At 44.3% G+C, this 24,337-nt stretch overlaps 2 protein-coding genes across 18 annotated transcripts in view; both read left to right on the top strand.

Moving 5' to 3' along the window:
- Positions 1–1,344: 1,344 nt before the first annotated feature.
- AMZ2 (archaelysin family metallopeptidase 2) lies at positions 1,345–17,061 on the top strand. Of its 3 annotated transcripts, none has more exons than XM_083598905.1 (7): positions 1,347–1,681; positions 5,543–5,825; positions 9,135–9,308; positions 11,663–11,791; positions 14,159–14,322; positions 15,561–15,737; positions 16,907–17,061. In XM_083598905.1, exons 2-7 carry the CDS (start codon positions 5,543–5,545, stop codon positions 17,051–17,053), a joined length of 1,074 nt encoding a protein of 357 aa, XP_083455031.1. In that variant the 5' UTR covers positions 1,347–1,681; the 3' UTR covers positions 17,054–17,061. The 3 variants fall into 3 exon arrangements, with proteins under 3 accessions (XP_083455033.1, XP_083455031.1, XP_083455032.1); XM_083598906.1 differs by lacking the exon at positions 1,347–1,681 and adding an exon at positions 1,684–1,953; XM_083598907.1 differs by lacking the exon at positions 11,663–11,791 and having other exon boundaries at positions 1,345–1,681.
- Positions 17,062–19,260: 2,199 nt separating this feature from the next.
- Positions 19,261–24,337, top strand: part of ARSG (arylsulfatase G) — a 122,521-nt gene continuing 117,444 nt past the window's right edge. For 9 of the 15 annotated variants that reach the window (XR_014544424.1, XR_014544425.1, XR_014544426.1 and 6 more), the window contains exon 1: positions 19,270–19,794. The gene's annotated coding sequence lies outside the window, so the exon portion shown is untranslated. Of the gene's footprint in view, positions 19,795–24,337 lie in introns of all 15 variants that reach the window. The other 6 variants (XR_014544423.1, XM_083598790.1, XM_083598789.1 and 3 more) reach the window with 3 other exon arrangements.

Here is a 24,337-nt window from a genome sequence, read left to right as displayed (position 1 = left end):
AATAGCTATTTTTCATTTAGTACACACCCTTCCCCAGCATTGCCCTATTGTTCGTATTCTGCACTAATGAAATCAGAATACTTGTCATTGTTTGGTTCTGCAATAAAAGTAACATAATAGAGAAATCTAAAAACTAAATTTCTGCATGTGCAGAGGGAAAATCTATACTTGATATACTAATCTCCTAAAACTCACATCAAGTTAGAAAAGGCTCCTGTTCAAAATGAAAACCAGTCCGAAACCTTAGTTTTACACTAAAGGCATCGGGTCTCCTCACGTGATGTTCTGGGCTGGACTCATAGCATAATATACATATTACTTTGCCCTACTGTATATTCCAGTGCTTCTTTTCAAGAGATCCTGCACGGGAACCTGCCTGGTTGCCCTATGACCAGGTTGGCAGCAAGAGCCATGGGAGTAGCTGGAGGGGGGAGGGTAAAGCTGCCCCTAAATCAAATAAATAAAACAAATTAAAAGTTGAAGTAATATTTGAAATTAAAATGCTCATTGTGGTCACTTGTACCAAAGAGTAGTCATTCTTGCAGAGTAAAGACCTGGCTAAGGTTGAAGATGACGGGAGCATCTCAATCGGCTATGCTTACTGAGCATGCACAGAAAAACTATGGTGGGGAAAGGAGGAATTTGAGAAGTGCTGAAAAGGTTTTCAGCAAATCTAAGAAAGCTTGTTTTAGTTTATAGATTTTTTTTTAAATGGAAAAAGGCATGTTCTTTGTAATTTTGCAAAATACAGTCCTTAACCTCATGAAAGGTTCTCCCTGATGCAGTTTTTTCATTTAATTTCCTACTTTGCAAACGACTGAAGATTTGGACAGATTTTCCTGAGCACTTGGGGTCAAAAGAAAGTAATTGAAAAGAGCTGTTGTGGAGACATTTCAATCCAAATCTTAAGAGAGCCGGACAGGTGGATGTGCCAACATAAATCCCTGGATACGCCCATAGCGGCAGCCCCCTTAAAACAGCGTTGAGAGAAATGCACTCGGCACATGCTTAGAGACACTCACTGCCTGCGTGTGACTGCATTGTGCCCAGGGGTGCCAACTTGAATAATATATTCTGGAGGGGGGGGAGGCCCAGGTAAGCCTGCATAATCGATCTCAGGATGGGGCACACCCACAACAACAACAACAACAACTAATAATAATAATAATAATAATAATAATAATAATAATAATAATAATAATAATTTATACCCCGCCCATCTGGCTGAGTTTCCCCAGCCACTTTGGGCCGCAATGCGCATCAAACTTTTTTAGGGGAGGAGGCCCCCTCAAATATTTTATTTTTTTGTAGGGGGGGAGGGCGAAAGGACCTCGGCCCCTAGGAGTTAGCTCCTATGACTGTGCCTTAGCGTAGGCGTATATATATATATATATTCCGAAGCTGGGATGGCAGCATCTCTTCCGCCGACCAGGCCCTACATATTCTGAGACAGGAAGGCAGACCAGCCGGCCTGCTGCTTCCCTCACGGCCGGCCGGGCTACGAATCCGGGAGCAGAGCCCTCGCGTCTGGAGAAGACCCGAGCCAGCCCTCCTCCCCGCCCGGCCTCCGCCCTCTCAGTCCGCCTGGCAACGGCTGGAACCGAGCCGGGCTTCGCGGCCGACGCGGAAGGGCGGAGCAGGCCGAGCCGCGAGGCTATGAGAGAGGGGCGTGCCTGAGGAGGTAGGCCTCGCCTGGGCGTGGCGGCCCGCGGAAGCGGCTGTGTGGGGAGAGGTGCTTGGGTGTGGGTGTCAAGGCAGAGGGCCCCGAGGACGACGCCGGAGGGAGGGAGGGGGCCTTCTAGCATGGGCATAGCCAGGATTTTTGTTAAGGAGGGGACAGGCTTTTGTTGCGGGGGGGCGGGGGGGAGCAGAACCTCATGTATTGATTTGTATTGATTTTGATTGATTTGGGGGGAGGGCAACTGCCCCCCTTGGCTACGCCCATGAGTTCCGGTAAGGATGGAGGTGTCACAGTCAGGGCAGGGGTGTGTGTATTGTACTGGGTCAGGGTTGCCAACTGCTCAGGCCCTCCCAAGAGTCCCCATTTCCCAGGGACAGACAGCCAGACACACACACACACACACAGAGAGAGAGAGAGAGAGAGATAGATTCTCTCTATATTTTTAAGGGGGGAATATCTCAAAGCGGTTTATAACCTGTATTAAAACATCAAATAAAACAATCCAAACATTACAGAACCAAGTCAAAAAGAGCATACGCTCTTAGCCGGAAACTGAAATATTAAATGCAGTCTCTTGAAAAGTTAGAGAATCACAGAATTGTTGAGTTGGAAGGGACCCCGAGGGTCATCTAGTCCAACCCCCTGCAATGCAGGAATCTCAACAAAAAGCAGCATTGTCGAGGGCCCCATCTCTGCGGTCCACTGCTAACACATCTGCCCCTGCCTCCTGGCCCTGTTCCTCCTCACTGTCACATCCTGCTCACCTGTCCTGTTGAGCATACAAGAGAGAAGACAGAGCAGCTTCCTTCACTTGCCTTGCGCCTTCCCTCTGGGACAGCAGTTCTCAACCTGTGGGTCCCCAGATGTTGTTGGACTACAACTCCCATCATCCCTGAGCTCTGGCCTTGCTAGCTAGGGGCGATGGGAGTTGTAGTCCAATAACATCTGGGGACCCACAGGTTGAGAAAGGCTGCTCTGGGGGAACAAGAGTGAGAAGTCAGCAGAGGGGTGAAGGAAGGAGGAGGTAAATCCACTCTGAAAAGGGACCCATTTGGTGCATCTTGCCCAAGTAGCCCCTGAAGCTGGTCCTGTCATGTGTTTGTAAGTGTATAGCAATGACAGCTGATTTGCTCAGAATAAAATAGCAAGGGGTCTGGGTAACTGCACACTGTCAAATTCATACAGGCACAAAATTATATTTTATAGGATAGATGATGAAGAGGTTTGCTAAGCAGCTTCATTGTTCTGTCAGAACCTTCTTCACAGAACTGTGGCTGATCTATATAATTGTCTTCTTTTAGCTAACAGTAAAAATAAATAAATACTTGGCCAAGCCTTTGGGGAAGGGTGATTGGGAATGACACCCTATTACTTCTTTCTACTGTATTGAGCATGATGAGTAGCTACTGTTTTTAAGGTTATGTTCATATGATGACTTCTATGGCTTTTCATTGCCAAGGTGTCCTGAGCTCTGATAGCAGGAAGGGCAAGGGAAACATTAAATAAGCAAACAAACAAATTCTAGAAGAAAATTGTTTTGAGAAACAAGCTCTAAAAAATTAGTTGAAGCTAGTGTGCCTTAAGAAGTGCTCCCATGACAGCCAGTCTGGGACCCTTAGCTTCATGCATGCAAGGTAGCTTTTGGCATATGTGTATAAAAGAGCAGCTTTTCTTCCCCACCCAAGTCAAGTAGCAATTTGTTTTTGAAACTGAGGGAACTTTTGAAAGAAGTTTGGGATATGTTAAGATGTCAATAGTTTTTTCCCTTCTTTTTTCCCTTTAAACTTCCACTGGGCAGGCCCAAGCTCTTGAACAGACCTAAAGTAATCTTTTGGTGTTTCCTGGAGTTTTTAATGGCACCTACAACAGACACATTCATGTAAAATACAAATTAGAATCAAATTTATTTGTTGTTGCGGCCATCCTGTTCATTTGTGATCATCATGGTCAGACCATCACTACAAATAAATACAGTGGTACCTTGGTTTACGAACTTAATCAGTTCCGGAAGTCTGTTCTTAAACCAAAGCATTCTTAAACCAAGGCGTGCTTTCCCATAGCAGAGAGGGACTCAATTTACAAATAGAACACACTCAACAGGAAGCGAAACATGTTCTGCTTCCAAGGGAAAGTTCACAATCCAAAACACCTACATCCAGGTTTGCAGCATTCTTAATCCAAGTTGTTCACAAACTAAGCTGATCTTAAACCAAGGTACCACTGTGTACATGGGATGCGGGTGGCGCTGTGGTCTAAACCACAGAGCCTAGGGCTTGCTGATCAGAAGGTCGGCGGTTCGAATCCCCGTGACAGGGTGAGCTCCCATTGCTCGATCCCTGCTCCTGCCAACCTAGCAGTTTGAAAGCAGGTCAAAGTGCAAGTAGATAAATAGGTACTGCTCCGGTGAGAAGGTAAATGGTGTTTCCGTGTGCTGCTCTAGTTTGCCAGAAGCAGCTTAGTCATGCTGGCCACATGACCCGGAAGCTGTCTGCAGAAAAACGCCTGCTCCCTCGGCCTGTAGAGCGAGATGAGGGCAGCAACTCCAGAGTCATCCGCGACTGGACCTAACAGTCAGGGGTATCTTTACCTTTTTTACCACTGTATACATCCTATCCATACTATACGGTATGTGCCTAGATACACCATTAAAAGTCAGTATTAGCCAATTGATACATGCATACATATCTTAAAATGCAAACAAAAGCACGAGTTTCTATATTTCATTGATGATCAGATCTTTGCAGTCCACCATATTATTCTTGATGAACATTCTTCTTAGTTTTTGGGAAGCAACTGCAAATCTTACCATGTTGTTTGTCACAAACTTATCAAGTCAGACAACAAATAAGTGATCTTCACTCAGTAGTCTGCTTCAGTCATCTTACATAACAATTCAAGAATATACTTAGCTCTCAGTTCAGAATACAAAGGACAATATAGTACATAATGGTATAGATCTTCAACTGCCACATATACAAAGCTGCTTTTCTATTGCGATTTTCCTATAGCGTCCCTCTAAATATTCTGAGGGCATAGTCTGAAAACGCAGAGCCAGAAATGCCTACCTAAATGAGCAAATTGGTAAATCGTACAGATAGTTCTCAAAGCCATGTGTGTCTTGCTGTTCTCATTAGGGAAGATTCAGGGTCTGGGACTTCTTCTCTAACTCCACCTCTCCCCTCCTCCTGCCCCAAACACACGCATGTCAGAAGAGGAAGATAAGAACATACCACAACATCCTGTACTGATGGCACTGCTGATCATTAATATGTGATTTTAAAAGGCCATTCATGATAGAATGGGTTTCCTGTGCTGTTTAATGTTTCTCAGACGTTCAGAATGGGCTGTGGTTGAAGACAGAGTGACGAGTCTAATAAACCACTGCTTCGATTTCATTAGGACAGACGTCATGAATTGTAACTGGATTTAAGAACCACCTAGATCTTGGTACAATGTGGTTTTCAGACTAATGTAAATGTGGCTGGATTTTTTTTTTTTGGTGACAGTTGGGATGTAGTGACCCAGTGAACATTGTATGGAACTAGGCTGACGACTGAGTTTGTAGCAAGCCTTTCACATGCTCGTCTTGTCCAAAAGCAGAAGCTGATTGTGAAATGATGGTTGGGTATGGAAATAGGACAGGAATGAGGAAGCTGAATGTTGCATATGTAGGACTTGATGGTTGCTGAGTAAGCAGCAAGCTGCAAAATATGGCTGGTGGGTGGCTTGTTACTAATCGTGAAAGGAATAATAGGAGCTTGCGAGGAGTGGTGGAAGAAAGGGAACAGTTTAAAATAAAATAAAAATCTGTGCATGTGAAATGCAGATGTTGTAACACTTTTCATCTTTCTCTTTCATTAGATGAAGGTTATTAAACATTCTGAGGAGGTGCTGAAGGCAGCCCTGGTTTCCAAGGACACACAGCTTGCAAAACTTTATGAGAAGTTTAACCCTAAGGAGAAGTGCTTGCTAAATGAAGCATTTCGGCCAGGCAGTGTTCTTTTCAAGCCCATCACGCTGCATTCTGAATCGGATTGGATCTCCTCACACCCAGAACCCACCCAGGATTTTGCACAGTTTTATCATGACCCTTGCAGAAAGACACCAACTCCCCAGAAAAATCGGATTTATGTTCAGCCCATTGGTAATGCTTGCCTACAGAACCTTATGGCCAATAAAGCATGCTAACCAAGCTAGGCAGGTTCTTTAATGAGTCATTAAATAGGAACTAATTAAGCTGGGGTTTTTCAAGCTTTTCACCTTCAGGGAAGCCTTTTCACTTTGAACAGTCTGTGCCCATCTACCACAGAGCCCTTGGACATTGCAGCAGATATCACTCATATTTTGGGGTGCACTTGGTTGGCAAAGGACACCCGTGAAGCCTCACCATGTGCCTTATTGTATATCCAGTCCTTTGAAGTCTAGAAAGTGTTTCATGACACATAGGAATTGGTAGATCGGGATGAGGTACATGAGAAGCATAGAAACCTAATTTTATATTGCATTTTATAAACCTTCACACACTTAGTTTTCATCAATACAATAGTCCTCTATCATTTACAGAACTTCTTGAAATCCCACTAGCGTTATTTGCTCATCACATACACATTTCAGATAGTCTGAAAATTTTCCCCAGTCTTCAATGAACTTTTGATCTTGTATATATCTGATCTTTCCTGTTAGTTTGTCCAGTTCAGCATACTCCATCAGTTTCATTCTCCATTCTTCGAGCGTCGGAAGTTGTTCCTGTTTCCATCTTTGGGCCAATAATATTCTCGCTGCTGTTACTGCATATTGGAAAAGTTTACAATCCATTCTATTTATTTCATTTCCTACTATTCCTAAAAGAAAAGCCTCTGGTTTCTTAACAAACATATATTTCAACATCTTTTTCATCTCATTATATATTATTTCCCAGAAGCCGTTCACCTTCTTACAATCCCACCACATATGATAAAATGTTCCTTCTTTTTCTTTACATTTCCAACACTTATTACATGTTTTATACATTTTTGCCAGTTTCACAGGTGTGATGTACCATCTATAAATCATTTTCATAACATTTTCCTTTAACGCAGTACATGCCGTAAATTTTATATTTTCATTCCACAGTTTTATCCAATCATTAAACTGTATATTATAACCCAAATCTCTGGCCCAGTGTATCATAACCGATTTAACTTCCTCATATTTTGTATACCATTCTAGCAAGATTTTATACATCTTGGACAAAATTTTATTTTCATTGTTTATTATTTCTATTTGAAAATAAAATTTAAAAAATATATATAAAATTAGGAAATGTGTATTTAAAAATTTGAATAATGGATGATTGTCAGAGAGGTTGAAGGAAGTCTAAAAGAGAAAATATGTGATAAATTTAGATTGGATACTATAAATGTATGTTGGAAAAATTAAAAAAAAAGAGAGAGAAGCATAGAAACCTGCTTTACATAGAGTCCTGGGGAACGTCTTGCTCAGAAGTGGGCAGAAAGTAGATCAGGATCTGCTGGTAGATCTCTGGGTGGTTTGCAAGTTAAGCCTAACCGGGGAGTCTGACTTTCAGTTGTCTAGCAGTAGCAACAACATAGCGGTTTCTTATACCTAAATTAGACTGCTAAAATAAAGAAAGCTAAACAGGAGTGGGCATTTGTGACGCGGGTGGGTGGCGCTATGGTCTAAACCACTGAGCCTGGGGTTTGCCAATTGGAAGGTTGGCGGTTCAAATCCCCGCGACGGGGTGAGCTCCCGTTGCTCGGTCCCAGCACCTGCCAACCTAGCAGTTCGAAAGCACGTCAAAGTGCAAGTAGATAAATAGGTACCGCTCCGGTGGGAAGGTAAACGGCGTTTCCGTGTGCTGCTCTGGTTTCACCAGAAGCGGCTTAGTCATACTGTCCACATGACCCGGAAAAACTGTCTGCAGACAAACGTCGGCTCCCTTGGCCAGTAAAGCGAGATGAGCGCTGCAACCCCAGAGTTGTTCGCGACTGGACTTAACGGTCAGGGGTCCTTTACCTTTACCTTTTTAAACAGGAGTGGTCATTTGTGTGAAAGGACTGTGAGTTCTAGAATTGAGAACAAATTCCTAAGCTCAGAGTTTGCTTATAGTCACCCTCATTTATTCAAACTAATGTATGTATTTTGCACATGGCTTTGGTTCTTGATGTTCTAATAAAAAACAAGGTGGGCCACAAGCCTAAAGTCTTCCGACCTCTAGTTTGCACTGAGTGGTAGCAGTTCTCCAAGATTTCAGAGAGGAGTATGCACTCTACTGCTGAGCAAAAGAACTTTAGAAAGGGTGTCCTAGTTATATAAGTGTAGTTCAAACTTTTGTTTACTTTGTTTAAAAGTCCCACTGATATCAACAGACTTAAGTGTACAGGTATATCCCATTGCAATAAATTGAATTTAAGCATGTCTGCTGTGTTCTTGCATCATATATACAACCATAATTTTAGCCTTCGCTACTTTTTGAGTGCTTGCCTTTGTAGAGTTTTTGCTTTTTGTATGCCATTAAAAAGGGAAAATCTAAATTTGACCCTCAGATAATGTTTCCTGGCTTTGATAGCCAGTTGCGACCGTGCTGGATAGTTTTGCCAACACACCCCTTTTCACTTTTATCTCAGCCCCCCACCCCGGCTTACTATTTGGAATGGCAGCCAAGACAATGTGGCTCTCCCTACCAAAATATGCAGGAGATAAATATCGTGCCCAGTGGGATATAAACAGACAGATAAACCGTGTACATGTTTACTCAGAAGTAAGTCTAATTAAATTCAGTGGGGCTTGCTGCCCAATAAATAAGTCTACATTTCTCTGCATTGTGAACCTTCTGCCCTATGACTTATTAAATGAGAGATAGCCAACGTGGTGCCATCCAAATGTTAGACTACAACTTCCATTATCTCTGGCCTTTTCCCATGCTTACTTGGGCTTATGGGAGTTGTAGTCCAACAAAATCTAGAGGGCACCATGTTGGCCATTCCTGCATTAGATGGTCTTTGGCAAACCATTATCTCTCTGCCTTTGTTCCTCATTTTTAAAACAAGACTAATGGTGCACATCTCAGAGTCTTATTCTAAAGCCAGACAAGATAAATACTACAAATCATGGGATGTATTCAACTAAATTAATGTAGTAACTGAAGCCAGCACAATGATTCTCGCTAGCACAACATGACTCCCCCCCCCCTCCATGCCCTCCCCAAATCTGCTCAAAAGCGTTGCAAGAACTTCTAAGACAGCACATCGGGGAGGGAGGAGAGGGAAGATTGTTCTTTTTCAAGCAGAAATGTTTGCATTTCTTTAGCACTATATTGAATGCAAACCCATATCTCATATTTTAAAATAGTACTATGTATACAATAGCTCCTCATGTAGTTTGAGGTGGGAGGGGGGCAGAACTATACAGCTGAAGCTATAACATGCTGCTTTTCTTCACTGTTTTTTGGTAGGTTCTTTTGGAGATTCCAGAGTTAGCACAGATGTCTACATGAAATGGCTGAAGGATTACTGTGAAGCCTTTTACTACGGCTTGATTGTACGAATCCTAGGACCAGTGCCAGTTTCACACACAGGTTGCCCTTTTCGGATCAATGAAAACACACACAATCTGCAGATTCATGCAGGTATGAGCAGTGCTTTTTTTTCTTTTAAAAAATGTTTAGGGGTACTCTCATTTTCCTACTCATATTGAAATACTGCCCCTCAATGAGGCCAAACTTAGATTGACAAAATGTTTAGGGGTATGCATACCCCTGCATCCGATTGGGACTTTCTCATGGCGTTAAATCAATTTTGCCAGTTCTGTGGGCTAGCTTATAAATCTTAGCTGTGTTAAAATAGCATTATGGCACTCTTTTTAGCAAGTAAGAACACTGAGAATTCTTACTCCTGAATGACTGGCTGTAATCAGAAAGCAAATGAGAAGGTACTCCAAAAGTCTTCAAACTCTCGTGGATTTTATGTCAGCTTCATGCATTGAGCCTTTGGGATTATTCCGTGTTTGCCTGTCATTCTTCTGTGCAGTTCTTAACCATGAAGGCAAGAAGGGTAACCGGCGGTTCACACCAGTTGCAAAGAGCAACACTTAGAAATATAAAACCTAGGAAGCTTCTTCAGATTTGAGAGTATTTCTCTGTCCAGCCCATTCTAGCCTACTCTGACTGGCAGCTGCTCTTCAGGGTCTTGCTAAGTGATCTTTTTAACTGAAGTTGCCTGGGATTGAACCAGGAACCTTCTGCATGTGTTTTTCCGCTGAGTTATGGCTCCTCCCAGTACTAGTGCTCCTGTTCAGTTTTTGTATGGTTTTGTCACCTGTGGGACAAACAACAGCTTTGGGAGGTTGTGTTTGTGATTTACAGTCCTATTCAGTACATGCATACTTAAGACTAAGCCATACTGAGTCAACTGGCTGTATAGGTTTGCTGCCTTAAAGCAGGAAAACAACACTGGAGGTTGAGAGCGTTAAATACCCTCTCCCCAAGAGCCACTCCATCTTGCTGTAGCTGCTTTCAACTTGAAAAATAAAGCGTAGAAGATTAGATGACAGGCCCCTCAGCACCTCTTCCAGCTTGGTCCACAGAATGCTTGTTTCTGTTAACCATAGCTAAGGCAAACCACAGTTTGTCTCAGTTCTGACATAGTAGTAAACTCTACTTCGTTACAAGCAGAAGCAAAAACTTCCCAATGTTCTCCATGCCACATGAGATGAAATGAAGAAGGGTGCACAGTTCTGTGACTCTCCCTGGCTTATTCACATAACAACAAACCATTACTTATTGTTACAGGGACTGTATTTGGATGGATCTTTTTCGCACTAACTATAACTGTCTTAAAATCTGTTGTGTAGACTCTTGATAGTAGGCAAGAGTTATGACGGCTAGATTCCTTTTCAACTGAAAATTATTTATATCTGGAGGGAAATTCTGGCTGTGTCTTTCCCCTGGCGCTAGATAGATAGAGGACTGTGCGGAAACAAAATGGGAGAGTACAAAACTGCAGTTTCATTTGCTTAGTGGTAAATCGAGTGGTAGACTCGTTGGTTTTGCTGCTTTTCTCTGTGGAGAATGCTTAACTCGGTGGTAGGTAAAGGACATAGGTATCTTATATTCCTTTTGTATAGCATGGCTTAGCATTAAGACCCTTTAAAGCTGCTGGAAAATAGTGGGTTTGGGAACACCCCTCCCCTCCGCCAAAAGCAGTCTCTGGGCAATGTGTGTACAGGGCAATGTGTAGGCACAGGCTACAAGCAAGTGTGGAAAACAAGTGTGTAGGCATAAGTTCTCAGCTGGCTGGTGCTCGAAGTGGGCGGCTGAAAGGAAACCATGACACTCACTTCTTGCTTCCCTCCAGCCCAGCACAAGCCCAAGGAGGAGGCAGGCTCATCCTGTTGCCCTTCAGTCCTGAACGTTTCATGGAGCCTGGGCTGGAACCCAAGACAAATTTGCATGATGACTTCAGCACTTCCAAAGGGATGAGCAGAATTTGCCTCCCTTGGGTCAGAAGCATTCTAAATGCGGTAGGCTCAGTGGTTAGAGCATGGTGTTGATAACACCAGGGTCGCAGGCTCCATCCCCATATGGGACAGCTGCCTATTCCTGCATTGCAGGGGGTTGGACTAGATGATCCTCAGGGTCCCTTCCCACTCTGCAGCCCTATGATTGTAAGCCATCACAGGGACTTGAGAGCTTTCAGATCCTGGGCCCTCTTTCATCAAGCCGAAACAAGCTTCCAAAAGTGAGGAGACATACTGGAGGGCACAAGGAGGGAAAACCTCTTTGCTCTGCTCTCTCCCATAGTTGTTTTTTCTTCTGTATATCTCTACTTATTATCATTGCAAATGTCACATTAATTTTAATAGAACTAGATAGCTCCAAAAGCCGTCTGGAATTCTGGGTTATGCTGTCACTGTGTTAGGGCATTTACAATCTCCTGTCCTTTTGCTTCTGCTGAGAGAGACCTATGTCTGTTGTTCATACAGGTCACCTCTTGAGTTACCTAAAGAAGAAAAAGCCAAAGGATGCTTTTTGTATTGTGGGAGTAACCATGATAGATCTTTACCCAAAGGACTCCTGGAATTTCGTCTTTGGCCAAGCCTCCTTGACTGAAGGTATATACATTGTTTATTGTTTTATTAAGTCATCAAGACTATATATGACTTTAATTTGATGATGAGCTTCTTCTGTCTTTGCACAAAACATCAGTACAGTGGTACCTTGGGTTACAAACACCTCGGGTTACAGACTCCGCTAACCCGGAAGTAGTACCTCGGGTTAAGAACTTTACCTCAGGATGAGTACAGAAATTATGCGGTGGCGGCAGCAGGAGGCCCCATTAGCTAAAGTGGTACTTCAGGTTAAGAACGATTTCAGGTTAAGAACAGACCTCCGGAACGAATTAAGTTCGTAACCAGAGGTACCACTGTAAGACTGAATACAAGCCAACTATTTTTTGAGCAGTGGGGCTGCTCCAGAAGTGCACTTTTTATTTTGGTATATGTATTTATATATTAAAATACAACACACATTGAGGAGAAAGCATTTCTTATTTATCAGTGCACATGATGAGGAAGAAAGCTTTGAAAATTGAGGCTGCTTCTGAGGGAGCTGTGCTGCACATCCTGTTCCCCTGCCAACCCTGTGTAGTCAGTGTTAAACTTTGCCACAGATGGAATTCAGATTGGCATCTTTCCTTCTGGCAAGCTGAAGTCCAACTCTGAAGCTGCAGGCATCCCACTTGAGGACAGGGTGTGATGCATGACTGCATGGCCATGATAGCAGAGCTCAGCTTGCGAGAATGAAGGATGTCCTCCACACAGCACAGAGCCTTCTGGCATAGATTAATGGCAGTCTTTACTCACACAGGATCCTAGAAGCCTTTGTGCAGATCCAGCATGGCTCTGTGTAGATCAGAAACCTGTGGCTCTCCATCCATCATCCCTGACCATTGGCCTTCTTGGCTGGGGCTGTTGGGGGTTGAGTTTCTCCACTCCTGGTGTACATTGTTCCCTACCTTCCCAGCCTTTGAATGGCGGAGCCAGCCTCTTCACATTTAAGGCACTGGCAGTAACTATAAGTAAGCTGAACAGAAACTTTTAAGGCCCCATGCTAGTATGAACCTGCAATGAATATGGCTGTGCAGATTGTTGTGAAATTTCTGCTGAGATAGAACATGGTTTGTGCTTGCACTAGAGCAACTGGGCTTTTCCTTCCTACCCCATCCGGACAGTGGATTTCAAACCGGAGATGATAGATGTTTCTGCAGAATTTCCAGCTTGGTGTTGTGAAAATGAATATGCTTTTGAAAAGGTTCTGCTGAGTTCTTTTGATTCAATAAAGGTCCAATAAACAGTGCAGAGGGAGGGAGGATTTGCAAGAGGGTTGCAGTACATGTCTTGACCACAGAGGGGTGGCAATAGTACATACAAAACAAAATGAAGTCTCCTGTGCTGTCTAGAACAGTAGGGCATTCTGGACCATGAGGATAAAACTGTGTGAGATTGGGTCTCTTCTCATTTTTGCAAAAATCAACTCGGGAACGACGACACTCAGATATAGATACAGATGTCAGGGATATCCATTTCCTTCTGTATCATTTTCATGATAAAACCTACCACCCCCTTCCTGAAACTCTGACCTTTGCAACAGGTGTGCTAACGAACAACAGCGCTTACCAAGTTCAGAGGAGGGCCATACAAATCTATGCAAAATACAAATTTCCTTTGAGTGTGATGAAGTGGTTTGAGTTTTGAGCAAGTCATTTCCCTAAGGTAAGAGGAGAGTGGCCAGATTCAGAAGAGGGCTGGACTCCTGCAACTTTATTAGTCACACACGAGGGACCATTTCAGTAGGAAATTCAGTAATGCAAGTACACTTGCTAAAACTCCCATCTCTACACAAACTATTAAAAGTGCAGGAGGCCTGTCCTCTCTTCACCCGACTCCCTTAACTCTTACAGGACAGTAATGAGCTCCTTAGAGGAAGGGTAGGATTCAAATGTAAAAATAAAATAAAAATGCTATCCATCAACTTGCTTGAAGCAAGTTGCAGCTAAAGGTGGGTGCTGCAGTGGGACTGCAGTTCTGTGGTTACTCCCAGCCCCACCCATGCTTTCTCAGCCTGACCTTAGTCGTACATGTTCCATTCCCACAGCAAACGTGGAATTCTTTTTAGAGATGACTGCTGTGAAGCCACAGCTGGCCCCAAGAGTTCTGGGGAGACCTTGGGACCTTATGAAGCTCACGTGTCTGAGCAAGAACGTTTTTGTAGCTGGACTGATCTCAACAGGGGCCTATGGGTAAGTTTCCCCCATGTCACTTCTAGGTGGAAGAGGGGAGGAAGCCTCATTTCTGACTTTCTAGAAGTATTGCACTTGCTTTTCCAGTAGTATATTCAGCATTTTGGTGCTATTATCCTGTCACCACAGCCGTCTGCCCTTTGTGGGAACCTTAATTTGATTTCCTCTTTGCATTGTTAAGGAATGGGGATCTTCAGCTTTGCCAGGTATGACAGCAACTTTTACAGTGCAAACTACAAAGGCACACTGAAGACTACAAAGAAGCTTCCTCCATCTGACTATTCTGTGTTTGATGGCTACTATACCCCTGAGATCACAAGCAAGCTGCTTCTGAGGTCCTGCAAAGTGGGTGTGCTTCAGATTCCTGGCACTACATTTCCACATCTAAATCAAATCTGTGTTTTAGTCACCACATTTCCTTTAATTCTTTGATTAATTTCCTTTATTACTTTAATTCTGTTAAAGTAAGTGGACTTAACACTGTTTATTTATTTTACTTCTTTAAGGCCATTTCTATACTCCTTAAATATATATATATATATCTAAAAGGCATACAACCACAAAAAACCACAATACTTTGTTGCTGGCAGTAAACCAAAATGATGATATACAGTAATCCCAGTTTTGTCACGTCACTGTGGCTTGATAGCCTAGCCCTAGCAAGGGAGTATTTGGATCTAGAATAACAAACTGGATGTTTAGCAGATCTCCAGAAAAAAACATGATTTATTTAGTCTTATTAGGAGTTCGACATTTTTGTCTTGTGTGTGGTGTTTGGGAGGCTCATGTTGCTTGGATGTGCTGCTTTACTTTGGCTACATGAAACCTCTCAGAATAGGCCGCTCAATTCACCTCCCTCTTAAGGCAATGAGGCTCATCCACCCTGCTTTCCCTCAGGAAAACCCATTGTTTACCACTGAATTGGGTTGGGCTTTTCCCCCTGCAGATTGGTGTTTGTTCCGATTCAGCAGTAAACTGTGGGTTTTCTCGGGGAAAGCGGTGGGGCAAATGAAGAACTGCTCGGACCCATGCCTAGAAATTGTGGGATAAGCGGAAGCACGGACGAACCTGTAGTCAGCTCACAGTTAACCGTTTTGGTTTAACTGGGAAGCAGATGTGGCTGGAGCTCTGCATAAGCAAGCCTTTCCTGTGGAAGCCACTGTGCACAGAATACATAAACAGTTAGTTTTTGTTGGGGAAGCGAAAATATCAAGTTTTGTTTTGGGAGGGTTTATTGCGTAATGCTCTGCGTAACGGCAAGTTCAAGTTCCCTGAAAGAGCAAGAATTTTATCACCGTTAAGTGTATACCTTGTCTTGGAAAAGAGCTAACAATACAGTCCTTATTATTGATTGATTGATTGATTGATTGATTGATTGATTGTGTGTGACTGGGTCGCCCCAGCCACTCTGGGCAGCTTCCAATATATACAGAAACATATATTTAAAAGCTTCCCTATACAGGGCTGCCTTCAGATGTCTACTAAAGGTTGTACACTTACTCATATGTAGTGCCATGGGGAATGTCAGGTCCTTAGAACACACACTCCAATTGTTCCTTGTTTCATTTGGTCCTGTGTTTCAGACCCTGACTCACGAGATTGGGCACATCTTTGGACTGCATCACTGCCAGTGGTTAGAATGCGTCATGCAGGGCTCCAACCATTTGCAGGAATCGGACCGACGCCCATTGGATCTTTGCCCCATTTGTCTGCGCAAGCTACAGTCTGCCCTTGGCTTCAACATTCTGGAAAGATGCAAGGTACAAAAAGATTGCCATTCAGGTTGGAGACATCCATCTTTTTTGCCTCTTACTCTAAAACTAAACATGGGCAAGTGTTACCCCAGCAGTGTAGGAACTACTTCAGGCTGCTTTCAACTTACGGGTTTTTTAGGGGGGTGCATTAATGTAGCTTTTGATTTTACGTCTCATTTTGTATTTAACAGATAGAGTATTTTTTGCTTATTTATTGTACACCACACAGAGAACTTTGTTATGGGACAGCATAACAATGTTGAAAATGAAATACCGTATTTTTTTGCTTTATAGGACGCACTTTTTTGCCTCCAAAAATTAAGGGGAAATGTGTGTGCGTCCTGTGGAGCGAATGCAGGCTCCTTGGCTTCAGCGATAGCAACGCGAAGCCTCCAAAGCGCAGAGGGAGCGCTCCCTCCGCACTCCGGAGGCTTCACGTTGCTTTCGCTGAAGCCTGGAGAGCGAGAGGGGTCGGGCTTCAGCAGAGAGGGAGAGCTGTGCAGTGCCCCTTCAGCTAAGCGGGAGGAGAAATGGAAGCGGCTCTGTTTCTCCTGCCACTTCGCTGAAGGGGCACTGAGCAGAGAGGGGGATAATTTTTTTTTCTTGTTCTCCCCCTCTAAAACAAGGTGCGTCCTATGGTCCGGTGCGTCCTATAGAGCAAAAAATACGCTAACTTAAGAGACGAGTTATCACTTTCTCCTCTGTGACCCCCATCCCATGCTGCCTCCTTGTACAAACAACCCTGTACAGATTGTGAGATTAGATTGTTGAGGATTCTCAGTCCTCAATCCAGATCCACCCAAGATTTTGAGAAGTGAATGTCAATAAGCCACTGAACTGCTTAAGAACTGGTTATATTTTAACACACTATTTTCTTTATGAGGAGATAAATCCACAGATCTGCCACACATAGCCTGAAGAAATATTTCTTTGTGTTTCTTCTGCTACGGTTTGTTTCTTTGCTTCTCTTTGTCTCCTTATCTTCAACAAATAAAGGCACAAATAAACTGAAAGGCCCTGGAGAAAGCTGTGGTCTAAAAAAATGCACAAAAGAAGTCATTGTTGGTGCATAATCGTGGTTCCATGCCAAACCAATTGGTTTATCTTAACTCTTTATTTTATTTGACACGACCATTTTATATAAGACTTTTAGTAAGTGTTTGGATTTCTCCTAGGCACTGCAGAAGTGGATGGAGGAAGAAGCTACTGGAACAGAAGAAGGGCTTAGCAGTGAAGCAAGGCCAAGTTTGCAGAAACCATTGGAAGCATTTAAAGAAAGCTATGACTGGATTTCCAAATGCCTAGAAGTTCTACAGAAGTAAAATCCTTTGGGATGTAGGTAACGTTAAAGTGAACACTCTTATTTCAGTGGGGGCAGCTGCTAAAATATAAGATGATGATGGATGAATGAATGATTTGTTTAGTTCTTTCGTTTGAAACTAAACAACTTGTCCTTAAAAGTTTAGTGAGTTTATTTTGTGAGAAAGGTTTCCCCTTGCTACTTACTTTAATTTTTTGTTCTGAGCTATCATATAAAACATTTCAAAATACTTCAGCTACGTTGGATTCCAAAGAACTAACACCAGAGATTCATACTTGTCCCCCTTTTGATTGGCAGTCTTACCATTATCTACCTGCAGGACAGTTGTGTAACATTTACATACCTTGAAAACCTGGAATTCTAAAACAAGCAATGGCTCTTTGGCACAGAGTGATGTACACAATTTTTTTTTAATCAGAGAACATTCATACAATATAGATGGATCAAGTAAACCTTAACTTCAAAGTAAACCTCAATTCTGTGAGTTACCTATTATAAAGCTAAAAGTCAGGAACAGTGAGGTTTCAGCAGCAATATCCATTGAAATCAGCATTTAGTTTCAAATGAATGTTTATGAGGATTGATGTGTCCATTATCTGAAGGTAGTGGGAATTTTCCCTAAGATGAGTAGACTGAACAGACAACACTGCCTGTCTTGAATCCGTTAAACTAAAACATACAGGTACATAGTTTTTAGCTATGCAATCAATTTAAATTCTCTAATAGTTGGAGTTGTTCAGAGAGTTAAGGATTATTTTTACTTATATGAAAGATTCATAGTCCACCCTTCATTGTTAATATTATTTATTTATTTGTTTGTTTGTTTGTTTGTTTTACCCCGCCCATCTGGCTGGGTTTCCACAGCTACTCTGGGTGGCTTCCAACAAAAGATTAAAAATACATTAAAACATCAGTCATTAAAAACTTCCCTAAACAGGGCTGCCTTCAGATGTCTTCTAAACGTCAGAGAGTTGTCTATTTCTTTGACATCTGATCAGAGGACGTTCCACAGGGCGGGTGCCACTACAGAGAAGGCCCTCTGCCTGGTTCCCTGTTTGATTTGTGCTCTATAATACAAACTCTATAAAAATTCTTTTTAAAAAAGCATTAAACCATTTCTATTAATTTTACAAATAGTATTCCATAATTAGATTGGGTCACAATTCAGGGAAAGCCTTCTTGAACAAAAAGATCCTCAACAGCTGCATAAGTATCAAGACACTGCATCTGTCTGATCTCAGCTGGTAACCAATTCCAAAGGGCTGGAGCAGCAACACTAAAAGCCCTATTTCTAGTACAAAGTAGTGCACTTCTGGGGCATGTGGTACTCTCTGCAGTGGCTTATCTGAACAGCACCCAGCAGGGATATACAGTGGTACCTCGGGTTAAGAACTTAATTCGTTCCGGAGGTCCGTTCTTAACCTGAAACTGTTCTTAACCTGGGGTACCACTTTAGCTAATGGGGTCTCCTGCTGCTGCCACGCGATTTCTCTTCTCACCCTGAAGCAAAGTTCTTAACCCAAGGTACTATTTCTAGGTTAGCGGAGTCTGTAACCTGAAGCGTCTGTAACCTGGGGTACCACTGTATGGGCAAGATAGGGTTCAGCTATAACAGACCAAAAAAGGGACGCGGGTGACGCTGTGGGTTAAACCACAGAGCCTAGGACTCGCCAATCAGAAGGTCGGCGGTTCGAATCCCCGCGACGGGGTGAGCTCCCATTTTTCGGTCCCAGCTCCTGCCAACCTAGCAGTTCGAAAGCATGTCAAAGTGCAAGTAGATAAATAGGTACCACTCCGGCGGGAAGGTAAACAGCGTTTCCGTGCGCTGCTCCGGTTCGCCAGAAGCGGCTTAGTCATGCTGGCCACATGACCCGGAAGCTGTACGTCGGCTCCCTCGGCCAATAAAGCGAGATGAGCGCCGCAACCCCAGAGTCGGTCACGACTGGACCTAATGGTCAGGGGTCCCTTTACCTTTATAACAGATCAAAGTGTCTCAGGCTGCACTACTTTAATCAATGATCAATAGAGGATGTTGCACTTACGCTATCCTAGGAGGCACTGGTTATTTAGTAACAGTGTACAGCCCAATCGTATGCATGCTTTTACGGATGTAACCTCCTGTCGATGACTTACTCCTGGGTAAACGTGCACAGGATCGTGCCACAGTTTGTAAAACAAACATGAGGCGCGCTGGAGGCAGGTAGTGCGTATTAAAGTGCGGGTGGGCGTGGCTGCTTTCTGTGCACTGCGCCGCAAGCGGCTGATCCAGGAAGTGCAGGCTGCACGTGCGCTGAGGCACTCGGATCTCGCCCCGGCTGCAGCCTGGTGCGACAAATAGGTTCGCGAATAGCCGGTCGGAGTGCCCTGGCTCAGCTTTCGTGCCGGAAGCAAGCTCCTGGAGCATGAGGGCAGCGGCATTGCGCAGGCCACGGCTTTCGGAGATCTCTCCTGCAAAGCGCCCACGGGCGTCCCTGCTGCTCGCTGCATCGCCGGCCTCGCAAAATCTTGCCCTGCGCAGGGAGACAACGACCACTTGCAACTTCGCCTTGCCCAAAGGCGTTGCATTACGCGGAGCAATGCGGATTCGCCGAGCTCGGGAGTTTAGAGGGAAGGTCCCCATTGGTCCAGGATCGGGGAAAGGGGCGGTGCAAAGCCCGCGCTCACACGGGCCGCGAACCGTGCAACGTGGGAGCGAGCGGCGCCTGCAGCAGCAGCGGTGGGGTAACTCAGCGGCGTAGACCTGTGAGTAAATTGCCCCTTTGGGGCAGGCTGTCTTTGCCGGGGGTGCGAGCGGGGACTTGCAGATTTTGCAGGGGGGCAAGCCCGGTGATGGGTGGGACCGATCCTGGGTGGCACGAGCAAGTTAGCAGCCGCCAGCCCTTTCCGAGGGAGAGGGCGGTTTTGGAAGCGGGGAGGGATGCAGAAGGAAGGCTACACCTGCTCCTATTTCCTCTTCTGCACGCAGCTGTTGAAGGAGTCGGTGCCCTGGCCTCTTTAGTATGGGGCCAGCCTGAGGAAGGGATGCATCGAGATATCTACCCCCCAAACAAAGCTCTTGTAGGTTTTTGTGGCAATCCAAGGGATCATGATGTTCAATAGGATTGGGGTGGCAATGTGCAGCCAGATTTCCTGCTTACTCTTAAGCAAGCTTCGCCAACTTCAACTGGGGGGCGTGGAGGTTTCGTGTCCGCAATCGCTTTAAAATCGTCGCTGGGGATGGGAGCCAATGGAAGGCAGAGTGCGGCGCTTCCGGTGCAGGGCGGCGCACTGGAAATTTCCGCCGCTACGCAGCCTGCTTGGGAAGCCATGCTTCTCTCTGCCCGCCCAGCTGGCCCCGATGCCCGGCGCGTGGAGGGCGGGGCGCAGGTCGCGGTATGTAGCGCGCTGGCGCAATAGGAGGGTTCCCTTACCGCCCCCTACTTTCCCCGTGTGGTTTTAGGGGCTGTTTCCTCTCCCGTCCGCCTCCGACAAGGAAAAACAGAAAACGTCGCGTTGAAAACCCCTCTCCTGTTGTCGTGCTCAGGTTGGAGCAGAGTCAGCCCCAAATATACTCTCTGCCAACTGATGCATTAAGCTGGTTTTCTTTCTTTTCACATACATAGATCTGGATACAGTGGTACCTCGGTTTAAGAACTTAATTCGTTCTGGAGATCCGTTCTTAACCTGAAACTGTTCTTAACCTGAGGTACCACTTTAGCTAATGGGGCCTGCTGCACAATTTCTGCTCGCATCCTGAAGCAAAGTTCTTAACCTGAGGTACTATTTCTGGGTTAGCGGAGTCTGTAACCCGAAGCGTCTGCAACCTGAAGCGTCTGCAACCTGAGGTACCACTGTAGATAGATATGGTAGGGCCGTGGGTCAGTTACAGAGCAACTGCTTTGCGAGCAGCAAGTCAAAGTTTCAGTTGTGTGGAAGCCACAATCTAGTGCCTTCCATTCTGCATTGTAGCTGTGGCACACCCTGCAGCGCCCCACAAGGCTACACGCCCCATGTGACCAAACCGGTTGCGTTCCCCTAAATCTGCTCCTAGGAACAGGGCCGGCCCACCAACAATGCAAAATGAAAGGACTACCTCAGATGGCGAGATCCACAAGGGCAGCAGACCCAGCCTCCAAGGAACGCATCACCTGCTTCTGCAGCTGTGGGGCACACCTTGGAAGACAGATCTGCCGCTGCCGCCTCCTCAACAACCCCCCTCCAAATGCCTCTACAGTGACCTCTTGGAGAACAGGAGATGCTGCTGGTGTCCTCCCACCTGAAACCTCACTCCCTAATATTCAGGTTCTGGGCTAGGATATATATACACATGAACATACTAAAATGGTAAAGAGCTATGGTGTAACTGATCTCTGTCTGAGATCAATATTTGGTAACTTTTTTTCTACATTGCAACCAGGAAGTGAAAAGTGACAGCTGACAGGGCCAGTTTAATTGGTTTGTACAAAGAAAGCATTCATCTGTATATTTAACTCAGCCCAGGGCTGTTTCGTTTGAGGGACCCGTGAAATTTAGGCTTTTCCTGCCTAATTCCTGGCATGAGCTAGTATGCACTGCTCGTTATGGCCCTCCACAATGTATTGTATTGTCATTATAGCCTACAGTATGGACTAACTTGTTGCTGAATTGGATGAAGTGTTTCCCCCAAAAAACCTAGCTCTGTTTTTATTCAGCTGCAAATGCTTGCCGGGCTTGTTCCTGAAGAAAAGGTGAATTCAAGAGGAAAATGTTAAAACGAGGTATTGCTTGCCACAAAGGAAAAGCAAATGCAACATTGGATTTTATTGAGACCTGCTAATATGGCCAGATCCTGGGAAGCCCCACGAAACAAACAAAAAAAGCAGGTTTTAAAGTAATCCAGCTTCAATTCTGTCTTGGTGGGCTTGCTTGGCACTGGGGGAAGATTATGTATCTCAGTAGCAGAGCATGTACATTGCATGCAGATCAGTGACACCTCTAGTTTAAAAGGACCAGGTAGCAGATGATACAAAAATACCCTTGCCAGAGCCCCTGGCGGTCTGGGCTCAGAGGTGGTTTTAGGGTAACGTGACTGGTACAGCTTGAGTGCCTCACTGCAAGGGTGCCACAACAATGCAGTAGAACGGTGCAAGTGGGGGTACCAAATTTTAGTGTCGCTGCTGAAATTTGAGAGCCGAAAGTTTGCCACTGCTGGGCTAATGGGGCAAATAGCCTGGTCTGCTACAAGGCAGCATGAAATGTGAAGATGTGTTATTGAACCCTCTCATTATGGAGTCTGGCTTTTGGAGGCCAGCCATAGCTTATGGGCCTACTGGTCTTGATCTGCTAGATGTGGGGTCTCTGGAGGGACCAGTGAAGTCAGTAAAATCCTGCTTAGTTTGGAGTGAATTGGCAGCCAGTCCCCCAAGGAAAACTGAAAGCTTGATGGGACAGATGAACTTAGATGTGATAGTCAACCAAGTTTTACTCAGAGTAGACCTGTTTAAATTAATGGACCAAACTCTGAGTAAAAGTTAAATTCCACCAAGGGTGTGTGTGTGTAACTTCTTACAGCCTAAATAATATTGTTTGTATTTGTGATGCCAACAACATGTCTTAATATAAGTACGGTAAATCTTTTCTAGAACAGCACACTAGAGGGAACTCTCTAGCCTCTTTAAAGCAAAGTCTGCTCTCTCTAGCCTTACACCCTATGTGTATTTAATGAGAATTTCTGCAAAGCAAATACGTTTGAAGATCTTTTTGTAATTAAAATGAAATGTGTTCTTTTCCCCTTCCTTCCTAAAATTCACACCTGAATGCTAAAATCTGCCGCACATTTAAAGTTTTGAAAAGAATGCTTCAAGTGAAATGAATATTTTGTTACGGCTTTAAAGGAACAACATTTTAAGGAATCAAAAAATTGGACAGGATACATTTTTCTTCTTTTTTTTTAGAGATGTGAATAAGCATTGAACGTTCCTTACGGTTATGTATAAATACAGCAATTTGGTCTTGGGATGGGAGCGCCACTAGACAGATAAAGCTACCCATCAACCAAGTTTGCACATCTGTTCCCCCTCCCCCTTAATATAGATTTGTTCCCTCCTTTTTGAACGAATGAGAACATCCTCCAATCCATGTGTGTGTGAAAGCCCCTCAAAACCTGGAAAAATGCTTCTCCTTATTTTCAGATCTCCACGATACCGTTGAGCATATGGGGACTGTGAATTGGTCTGCTGTAACTAATAAGAATGCAGACAGTTTAATAAGGACTTCTCTGTATTAATAAAGACCATCACACTTGATTATGTAGCGTTTCTAACATAGAAGCCATGGGGCAGTAATCCTCTTCATCATCTCAATTCAGTGAAGCAGGTCCTTTGGAAGGAAGGGAAGGATAGAAATATTACCAATAATGAAGATAGCAATCATTCTTACTATAAAGATAAGAAACTGAAGGTGGCAGCTTGTGACTTGCTGAAGATGAGCTAGCGAGGCCATCAAAAGCGGGTGCTTCAATCAAGTGGCTAGCAATAGATGATCAACAAAAGGATGCTTGGAAAACAAATCTTTTCCCCCAAAGGATTTTGGGGGTTGGGGGAGAAGCATTTTGTTTAATGGCCAAACATTTGGCAGTCCCATGCATATGCTGTACACCTATTTTACTCCAATCAGAAACTGTTTCTACTTTGTAATGCGGTTATTAATGTTACAGCTTTATAGTATGGGGGAAAGAAGTTTGACGCTTGTACAACCAATCTAGAGTTTCATGTTGTTAACAGGCATACAGAACTCATGCGCAAGTGGATTTCCCCATTCACTTAAACTCTGCCTGTGCAGAGTTGTCCACTAAAGTGAAGTGAATGCGAGTGTCTTTGTGGGTGGGAGAGGGGTGTGCGTCTGCTAGAAGTTCTGTACGCTGGCGGGGCCATTGGATTCACTTTTGGCCAGAAAAAGTAGCCGAGCTGTTCCCCTGCCTGGAGTGACCCCTCCTGTGAAAGGTGGTTGTGACGGCTGAGCCTGATGGCTGGCCGATACGTGGCGGAGACCAAGGTGTGGGACGGTGAGAATAGAAGTTGTCTCATTGTGGTAGCAACTTCGGCTTAACTTTGTTAGATGAGGCGGTTTTAGGCAACATCCCCTGCCAACGTACGCATGTTGAAATAATGTATTTGTGGGGGGTTTCTCCAGCTGCACACCCTGCTGAAGTCAAGTCTAAGAACCACATCCCCACTGCCTACATGTTCAGAGTGTGTCAGAGGCATGCGTTACAGTATACATGGATCCTTTTCCATGTGAGGAGGTATCCTGAACCAATCCATAACCT

This window comes from Podarcis filfolensis (genome assembly GCF_964270895.1).
Source record: "Podarcis filfolensis genome assembly, chromosome: 2".
Lineage (NCBI taxonomy): Eukaryota > Metazoa > Chordata > Lepidosauria > Squamata > Lacertidae > Podarcis > Podarcis filfolensis.
This window is presented reverse-complemented; position numbering and strand designations above follow the sequence as displayed.

Excerpts from the sequence above, each read along its gene's own strand:
- AMZ2 (XM_083598905.1), top strand. The coding sequence starts at position 5,543 with ATGAAGGTTATTAAACATTCTGAGGAGGTGCTGAAGGCAGCCCTGGTT. Across the intron at positions 11,792-14,158 it reads CCAAGCCTCCTTGACTGAAG|GAATGGGGATCTTCAGCTTT; the intron begins GTATATACATTG and ends TGCATTGTTAAG. Across the intron at positions 14,323-15,560 it reads TGCTTCTGAGGTCCTGCAAA|ACCCTGACTCACGAGATTGG; the intron begins GTGGGTGTGCTT and ends CCTGTGTTTCAG.